Source organism: Gobio gobio (genome assembly GCF_949357685.1).
Source record: "Gobio gobio genome assembly, chromosome: 1".
Classification (NCBI taxonomy): domain Eukaryota; kingdom Metazoa; phylum Chordata; class Actinopteri; order Cypriniformes; family Gobionidae; genus Gobio; species Gobio gobio.
In genome coordinates, this window is record NC_137097.1 from 82,961,064 (window position 1) to 82,970,351 (window position 9,288).

At 42.7% G+C, this 9,288-nt stretch overlaps 1 protein-coding gene across 1 annotated transcript; it reads left to right on the forward strand.

Annotated features, from left to right (window-relative positions):
• Window positions 1-294: 294 nt before the first annotated feature.
• Window positions 295-7,372, forward strand: LOC307135898 (alpha-2-macroglobulin-like protein 1; the record flags this gene model as incomplete). The annotated part of the gene is made up of 33 exons (XM_079832616.1): window positions 295-474; window positions 549-705; window positions 824-876; window positions 1,035-1,055; window positions 1,174-1,339; window positions 1,417-1,501; window positions 1,586-1,700; window positions 1,784-1,904; window positions 1,989-2,098; window positions 2,170-2,340; window positions 2,416-2,643; window positions 2,716-2,928; window positions 3,024-3,173; window positions 3,250-3,375; window positions 3,460-3,553; window positions 3,631-3,769; window positions 3,876-4,101; window positions 4,194-4,314; window positions 4,380-4,501; window positions 4,595-4,646; window positions 4,858-4,941; window positions 5,029-5,205; window positions 5,304-5,379; window positions 5,447-5,603; window positions 5,679-5,753; window positions 5,829-5,991; window positions 6,082-6,266; window positions 6,343-6,564; window positions 6,641-6,765; window positions 6,848-6,929; window positions 6,999-7,082; window positions 7,146-7,251; window positions 7,332-7,372. The coding sequence occupies 33 exons, from the start codon at window positions 295-297 to the stop codon at window positions 7,370-7,372; spliced, it is 4,227 nt and encodes a 1,408-aa protein (XP_079688742.1).
• Window positions 7,373-9,288: the final 1,916 nt, after the last annotated feature.

Here is a 9,288-nt window from a genome sequence, read left to right on the forward strand (position 1 = left end):
CAAGATATCCTTTTGATGGGTCAAGATATCCTTTTGATTGGTCAAGATATCCTTTTGATGGGCCAAGATATCCTTTTGGCGGACCATGGTCTCCTTTTTATGGACCAACACCTCCTTTTGATGAACTAACGCCTCCATTTGATGAACCAACACCTCCTTTTCCTTTGGATGGGCCGAGATCAGGACCGTAAGTACTATTGGGCGTTCTAAATGTCAGCAATCTTCTTTCTGTGCCTGCAGACCTGTTGTGTACCTGACTCCTTATGGCTTCTGAAATTAAACCACAGGTTCTTTATGGTGACGTTTCCTGCAGTGGTTGAGTCTGGCTCTGATGCAAAATTGTGTGCAAGTCTTCTGAAACCCAACGAGAGTCTCACAATGACCATTTCTCTGCTTGATGACGACAACCAGACCACTCAGATTGCGCAGCAGAGATCTGCTCTTGCAGAGTTTCACCGCTGCTTTAACTTCAAGGTCTGTTATCGTGCTACGCCTGGAACTTTTGTCTGGTTTGATGTACATTTTTTTTTTAACCTGTTTCTCTACAGGCTCCTCAAGTAGAAGGAGAGTCGGTGCAGAAACTGCAGGTGGTCGTTCAAGGTCGGTTCTTCAAAGTGACTGATGAGAGGAAAGTCATGTTCAAAGCGTTTCTACCATTGACCTTCATCCAAACGGAGAAACCCATCTACAATCCTGGACAAAAAGGTGAGCTACAAAGGACCCTTGATTGAACTCTAGGAGTGTAGAAAGTCATGTGTACTACGATTTCAGATTCAAGTGTCTATCGTAATGAATGTGTTATTGAATTTCTCTTTTTTTGTAGTTAATTTCAGAGTTGTTACTATGGATGACAAATTTGTGCCTCTTGATCAAATGGTAAGGCATGTTCTCTTGTCATATTTAATCTTACTCTAAACAAATTACAGGTGTAGTTTTTAATGTGCAAACTTTCAGTCAACTATGCGTTCATTTAAAAAAAAAAATGGTATACTGCATAAGTCAGTGCCTAATATTCCTGTGTTCGTGTCTTGCAGTACAGTCTGGTTGTGGTGGAGGTGAGAATTTGCTCCAATGCAAGTCTTTGAATACATGATGAAGCTTTATTTCTGGATGTTTTCTTTGTACATTTCACATTGGTATCAAAGCTTTCTGTGCTGTTAATGGTTTTGCTAGGACCATCATAACAACCGGATTGGTCAGTGGACAAACGTTTCCTCAACGAGTTGGATACTGGAGCTTTCTCATGTTTTAAACCCAGAGGCTCAGAGCGGGATGTACACACTGATGGCTTTTATTGGTGATCGAATGACTTCCCAGGATTTTGAAGTGAAAAAATATGGCAAGTCTTTTTATTTGTTATTTTTTTATAAATTGCAGAAGCAGATCTGAGGTTGTTTTTTTCCTTCTCTGGCTTAGTTTTACCCAAGTTTGATGTAACCGTAAGCACACCACAGGTGTGTAGTGTTGGAGATGTGGGACTGACCGTTGAGGTTTGTGGAAAGTGAGTGACTTTTTGTTTTCTTGATGCTACACTTGTCTTGTGGTTGGTCACTACTTGATTTCTGTTCCTTGTAATGTTTCCCAGATACACCTATGGGCAACCTGTACCTGGTCAAGCATTGGTGGAAGTGTGTCGTGAACCATTTCCATTTGTTTTGGCTCCTGAGGCAAACCGTCTATGCCTGAGTAAAACCTCTAAGGTGTGACTTCTGCTATACGGTGTATATAATTGTGTTGTTTTTTTTTTTGTTTTTCACATGACCCCCCTGTGTTCTGCCACCAGATGAATAGCACTGGCTGTGCCTCTCTTACCTTCAGTACGTCAGTGTTTTTCAACACCAGATTTGAGAATAATCTGCAAGATGTGTTTCTTGTTGGCCTGAACGTCACTGAGGAGGGAACGGGTGAGCTCTTGGCTGATCTGAACCAATGGCGTGTATTTGGAAGTTTATTTGGTGTGCTCATGTTTGTGGTTTCACTTTTCCCAGATGTGGTCATGTCAAAATCTGCATCCGTGTCCATCACATTTGAAGTTGGCAAGCTCAAGTTAGCAGACCTCCCAGAGTTTTTTGAACCTGAATTAATAATTGATGGAAAGGCAAGTAGAATTTCAACTCGTTACAGACATCCTCACATTGGTGTTCTTTCTTAACCTTTCTTTCCCAACAGATCTTTGCATCTTATTTCAATGGGACCCCAATGGTGAGCGACACGGTCTATCTCTTGGATGGTAGCCAGTGGCCCAACAAACTGCTGTTCGATCTAACAACAAACCAGGATGGTCTGGCCACGTTCTCCCTCAACACTACTAGTTTTCCTAAAGCTGATCTTAGTTTGGTGGTAAGAACTTGGTGTTTTTGCTCCCGTTAAGTGTAACCTTTTGCAGGAACCCAATGCTGTTCATTTGTTCCCCAGGCAAGTGCGACTCAACAGGTTGTGTATGGTTACAAATCCCCATACTTCACCACAGATTCAAAAGTAGTTCCACTTCTCCAACCTGCTACTCCCGAAAACCCAACGTCTAGTGAGCTGACTATAGTGAAGCTTGATCAGCCATTGAAATGTGGTGGGACGTTTCCAGTGACCATCAAGTATTCTTTTGTTGGGGAGACTGGTGACTACAACACTGACATCATCTATATGGTGAGTGGACATTTTTAATGATTTTTGTTGACTGCTGGTCTGTTTGGTAATTTTTATGCACTTTCTTTTCAGGTCTTGTCCAAAGGAGTGATTGTCCTTCATGGTTTTCAGAGGGTTCAAGCAAGGGCTTCTGATACAGTCGCAAATGGCATAGTGTCCTTCCAACTGTCTGTCAGTGCACTTTTGGCTCCAGTAGTGCAGATTCTGGCCTACTGTGCTCTGCCTAGTGAGAATGTGGTTGCTGCTAGTGCATCTTTTGACACTGAAACGTGTTTGCAAAACCAGGTATGATGTGACCTAGGATTTCGACTACCCCCCCCCCCCCTTTCATGTGGGGAGCAGTGACGTGTTCTACAGCTTGGGATCTGTTTTTGTTCCAGGTTTCACTGCGGTTCTCTCAAGCCAAGGCTGTTCCTGATGAGGACAATGTTTTAACTGTCTCTGCTCAAGCAGGATCTCTGTGTGGTCTCAGTGCTGTAGATCAGAGTGTCCTGATTATGGAGTCACGACGACGTCTGACTGCTGAAAGGGTATCCATGTGCCACTGATCAGACTTTGTTTAAACCATGTGGATTTGAATCCATTGCTGACATTGCATGTTCTTAGGTGTTCAACTTGCTCCCGGTGCGATCACTATCAGATTATCCCTTTGGTGTTGAGGATGAACAAAAGTGTCTGAGTGTTCGACCCCGTAGAGCTGTTCCTACAGACAAAGCCTCTGAAGCCTTTAAGGTAGAAAACCGTTTGCAACGGTGTAGTCACTGAATACTCACTGATTTCAAGTGCAACTTATGTTTTTACCTCTTGTCCTGACAGAGTGTGGGGATTAAGATTGCAACAAATCTGCCTGTCCGAGAACCTCCGTGCCTGACGTACAGAAGCCTAAATTACTATCGCAACTTCCTTGATGGTATGTTATTTGAATGCATACTTTTTTTTTTTTAAACTTGACTCTTTATAGACTGGAACTATCTTTGTTTTTTACAGTGATGTATCTTCGTCGTCCTGAAGCCTTGGCAATGGCTGAAATGGCTCCAGGAGCTGAAGGGGAGGGTCTGAGCAGTTTTGATGTGAAAGCCAGGACCTACTTTCCAGAAACCTGGATCTGGCAACTTGCTAAAGTTGGGTCAGTGACACGTATCAGTATTTGCCCCCATCTAAAGCCACTTGCTGAAGAAATGATACCTTAGTCTGTCCTTTTACTTTTTTTTTTTTTGGTGTCCTTTCTACAGGGACTCTGGTTCCACACAAGTTCCTCTCAAGGTTCCTGACACAATCACCACATGGGAGACTGAGGCATTCTGTCTGTCCTCCAAAGGTCTCGGTCTAGCTCCTCCTGCTCTGCTGACGGTCTTCCAACCCTTCTTCCTCGAGCTCACCCTACCCTACTCCATTGTCCGTGGGGAGTTTTTTGAGCTGAAGGCCACGGTCTTCAACTATCTGTCCAAATGCATCATGGTCTGGGTTCACTTATTTCCATAATTTCTATAATGGCTTATTTCTAGATGCCTCCTTTCTTTGCTCTGTTAACTAGTGCTGTTCATTGGCAGGTTCAAGTAACTCCGGCTTTGTCCCTGGACTTCACTCTTAGATCACAGACTCCTCCTATTTCATGTCTCTGTGCCAATGGGAGAAGGACCTTTAAATGGGTCTTCACAGCTTCTGTTCTTGGTCAGTTTCAGTTTTCTCTAAACTTAGTGGAAGAGGTTTTTCTCACTTACTTTCTGCCATTGCAGGAACCGTCAATGTGACTGTTGGTGCTCAGGCTGTTCCATCCAGGATTCCATGTGGCAATGAGAATGCAATTGTGCCAACAAGAGGTCGCGTTGATTTAGTCACACGCAGTCTACTTGTCCTGGTCAGTGCTTTTTTTTTTTTTTTTTTTTAACCAGCCTTCTGGAGCTTTATGATGGTACCTTTTTTACAGATGTGACATTTATTGCTTCTGTAGGCTGAAGGAGTTGAAAGGACAAGCACCCAGAGTTGGTTACTGTGTCCAAAGGGTTTGTTTGCGCTTCATGACTTTTACTGCAGGGATGGAAAACTCTGGCCCTCAAGATCCACTTTCTTGTAGAGTTTAGCACCAACTCTAATCAGCACACCTGTACAGGCTGATTGAGGTCTTCGGGATCTCTTGAGGTCCAGAGTTGTCCATTCCTCTTTTAGTGTAACATAAGCCAAGCCTTCAATGCTGACTTTCTTTTTGTTTTGCAGGAAGCACAGTTTCAGAAAATGTGATTGTGGCTCTTCCTACAGAGATGATCCAGGGATCGTCCAGATGCTCAATTTCAGTCCTTGGTAAAATGATTAATTGAGGGTAAACTAAAACTGATTTACTCTGGTTTTGATTTGGGTTCATATACGCTCTGGATTATCGTCTCATAGGGGACATAATGGGCCGTGCACTAAAGAATCTGGATAGGTTATTGCGAATGCCATCTGGCTGCGGCGAACAGAATATGGCTGCTCTTGCTCCCAATATTTATATCCTGCAATACCTGGAAGTGACAGCACAGCTCACAACAGCCATCCGAGGGACTGCCACGGGTTACCTTCAGAGCGGTATGGACAAGTATTTGGGGATGAAACCCCATGGACATTCATTCCCTCTCTTCCCATTTGAGTGCAACAGGCATTCTTTTCTCTTTGGTTCTGAAAAGGATTCCAAGGACAGCTGAACTACAGGCACAGTGATGGTTCATACAGCACATTTGGTTATGATGCATCCAATACATGGTGAGTTTAATTCAGTCCTTTTTCAGTGCTTTGTAATTTATTATTTATCAACCTCTTTCACAACCAGGTTGACCGCCTTTGTCTTGAGGTGTTTCAGCCTAGCAAGGCGCTTCATCTTCATTGATCCTAACGTCCTTCAGAGTGCAGAGGACTGGTTGATGAGCGGGCAGGGTTCTGATGGATGTTTCATTCCACAGGGAACTCTGTACCACAATGACATGAAGGTGTCGCATGTTCCTCAATTATGGCAAATTTGAAGAAAAACAAGGTCTTCACCTGCTCTTATGCTTGTGTCTTAGGGTGGAGTTGGTGATGATGTGACTATGACCGCCTATATTGCTGTGTCACTGCTTGAACTAGGAGTCCCTGTCACAGTAAAACAACCACCTGTTTCTGTACATCTAGCTTCCTGTGTTTGCTCTAGACTGAGGTTTTGCGTTTGCTTTCAGGATAATGTTGTCAGCAGTGCACTGTCATGCTTGAGGTCTGCTGTTGGGAACCTGGGAAACACTTATACAACTGCCTTGCTCGCTTACACTTTCAGTCTGGCTAGAGAGGCCAACACTCGCTTGCAGCTTTTAAACGCCTTGAACCGCATTGAAATTTCTGAAGGTGTTTTTTTTTTTTTTTTCTCCCAGCCTTTTGTTTGGGATTTTATTAATCAAGATCTTTTGGCATTGGCATTCTTGGTCTCATCCTAAGGTGTTAAACTCCATTGGTCTCAAACTGCATCTGGGGATACTCTGGCAGTTGAGATCACCTCATATGTGCTGCTAGCGGTTCTGTCTGTGCAGCCTCTCTCTACAGAGAGTCTTGGTTATGCTAACCGCATTGTAAACTGGCTCGTGGCCCAGCAGAATCCCTATGGAGGCTTCTCCTCCACCCAGGTGAATTGGACTACCAAAGACTAGCACAATCATCCATATATGATTTGGGATTTTAATTTTTTTGTTTTGTTATTAGGACACGGTGGTGGCTCTTCAGGCTCTGTCCCTGTACGCCACTAGGGTGTTTAGCTTGGGGGGATCCAGCACCGTTACTGTACAGTCCTCGGTGGCTGGAGGAGACCTTTATGACTTCAGTGTGACACGGGACAACCGTCTGCTGTATCAGGAGCAGCAGCTGAAGAATGTCCCAGGCAAATACAGTATTAAAGTGAAAGGCTCCCCCTGTGTATCTGTACAGGTCTGTATAGTTGTCTCCTATATTTCGGTCTCTTGTACCCATTCCAGTTCTTGTTCTGATTTAATTGCACTCACAGGTTGCATGTTTCTACAACATCCCGGCACCCATTAAAAGCAGTGGCAAATCACTGAGCGTTGTAGCAGCGGTAACTGGAGACTGTCAGTTTCTTGGTGCCAATCTCATGTTGACCTTCACAGTGAAGTAAGAACCACTTTGCTCCTTGTGTCCTGTTGTGAACATCTTGTTCCTGTCCATCAAGCCTCTTTATTCCCTCTTCATTCAGATACAACGGTGCAAAACCAAGTACTAACATGGTCATAGTGGACATTAAAGTCCTGTCAGGTTTCACAGCAGATGCATCTCCGGTGAGTTTCAAGCTGGCTTGGGAAAAATACACATGCTTAGCTTGTTTTAAATCGGTGTTTTCCTCACAGCTTGGCACTCCACCCGACGCATACGTCCCACTAGTGCAGCGGGTTGATGCCGAAGACAATAATGTCCTGGTGTATCTGAAAGAGGTAAGACTATAGATGCTAGGGAATATAGTGTCTGCATTGCTGTTCATCCTCTGTGTCCCACAGGTTCCCAAAAATGTTCCCATGGCATACAAGCTACAGCTGAAACGGGTTCTTGCTGTGCAAAATCTCAAGCCAGCGGTCATCCAAGTCTATGACTACTATCAGCCAAGTAAGCTTTCATCACTCAGCCATGGTTTTGGCTAAGGTTCCTGGAGAACATGATCCAGCTCATTTCTTGCCCTTTTTCAGGTGATCTGTTTGAGACTACATATACATCCCCCTGTCCTTGATTGTGCTGGATACCGCACTCAAAGCAAATAAAGCTTTTTATACAGTCATCTTGTCATGTATCCTTTTTGTTGAAGCTGTAAGTCTCAAATGTTTGCTCATGCATTATTGCTCTGACTTCAGGTTTTCTACCTTCGTTAAAAGGAGCATGCTGATTTTTAGGACTTTAGCTTATTCAACTTATCCCCAAGAGTTAGATTAGTCCATACAGGGGCAGACTGCAGCAAAAACGTTGCCCAGGACTTTCTGGCACAAAGCGGCCCATAACAACAAACTGTTAAATTGTTTGAAACTGAAACTTTAAGTTTGTCTTAATGAAAAATGCAGCATATGAGAGATTTGTGAAGGATAATGTGACACTGAAGACTGGAGTAAATATATATTCAGCTTTGGTCACAGGAATAAATTACACTTTACACTATCTACATATTTTGGCTATTAGATATTGTATAAGTTATTTATATTGTATATTTACAAATAAATTAAGCCTTTCAATTATTTCAAACGGTTCTTGCTAGTGTGTAGGCAAAAATAATGCATGTGAACTAATTAGCAAATAATAGCCTATATTTCCATATTTGACGTGTTCCTTCACGGGACATAGGCTACTTGAATATAAAAGTTGCCAGTTTTACCATGTTTTAGAGAAAATATTTAGAGTTTTATAAGTCACTTTCAAATGACTTATTACTGAAGAGAGCCTGGAAACGGATACATAAACATTCACTCTGTGCACAAAGACGGGAGGTAAATGGCTCCAGCTAACTTACTGCTCAATAAGAGACAAAATAAAGCCAACATTTTCCCATTTACATGTTGTGATTGTGTGTAGTTACATCGTGTACTGACAGACGGAAAATTACGTAGTTTGTTTTTCTAGACTATGGCTAGGAACTATACACATTCCTGCGTAAGGAACTTTGCTTCCATACCATGAGCACAGTGGTGCAATATTACAGAGTGCCAGAAAATAGGCTAACTTCCATCAAAATAACCAACGTGACAACCAACTTGCAGTGTGCTGGGGACTGTTTTTCAACTAAATATCCAAAGAAATGTAATTACTAAATTAAATACATCAACTAAATTACTGATCTGCCTACATTGTCACTGTATGATAATTGAAATTTGCTGATGACATCACCGTTTTCTCCGGAGCGGCTGTACAGCCGAATCAAATTCTGTTGCATTATTTTCCTGTTTAACACTGTGAAGCTGCTTTGAAACAATCTGCATTGTAAAAAGAGCTATATAAATAAAGTTGACTATTTTCAGGAGCTGTGTAATATCATTGCGCCATTGGGCATGGCAGCAAAGTTTCTTATGGACCAAAGGAAAACCATGTGTATCAACATGGGAAATGTCAAACTGAGTTCTAAGACTAACGACTTTTGTGCTATAGGACAAATTCGTTTTTTATTTTTTGTATTTTTTTAAAATGCTGATAGTGAGTCCACTTATGAGTTTGGATGGGAATGCATTACTCTCCTAGCCTAGAAATCTAGACGCACCCTAGCGGCAGCAGATGTAATTTGCAGGCAGGGTAGTCTAGCAACTCTCCATTGACTTGCGAGCTGGAAAACCCAAACTCTAGTCAGGCCAATCACATCATGTATAGAGTCGGTGGGCGGGCTTAACATAATGACGGCAGAGTTGACATGGTTCTGCGTGCTACTTGAAAACAAAAAGCGAATTGGCTTTTCGAAACAGCTTTGGCCGGGACTCTGGAAGACTTGGAGTTAAGCTTTTCATTGAGAAAAGAACAAAGAACGGCACTGAAGTCCATTCTTAAGAAAGGAAGATGTGTTCTGCGTTTTGCCAACCGGATATGGCAAAAGTTCAATTTATCAGTATCAACTATCTCCGCTTGGTTGCTCTGGTTGGTTGTAGCGTATCCTATTGCGTGCAGAGGGAAATA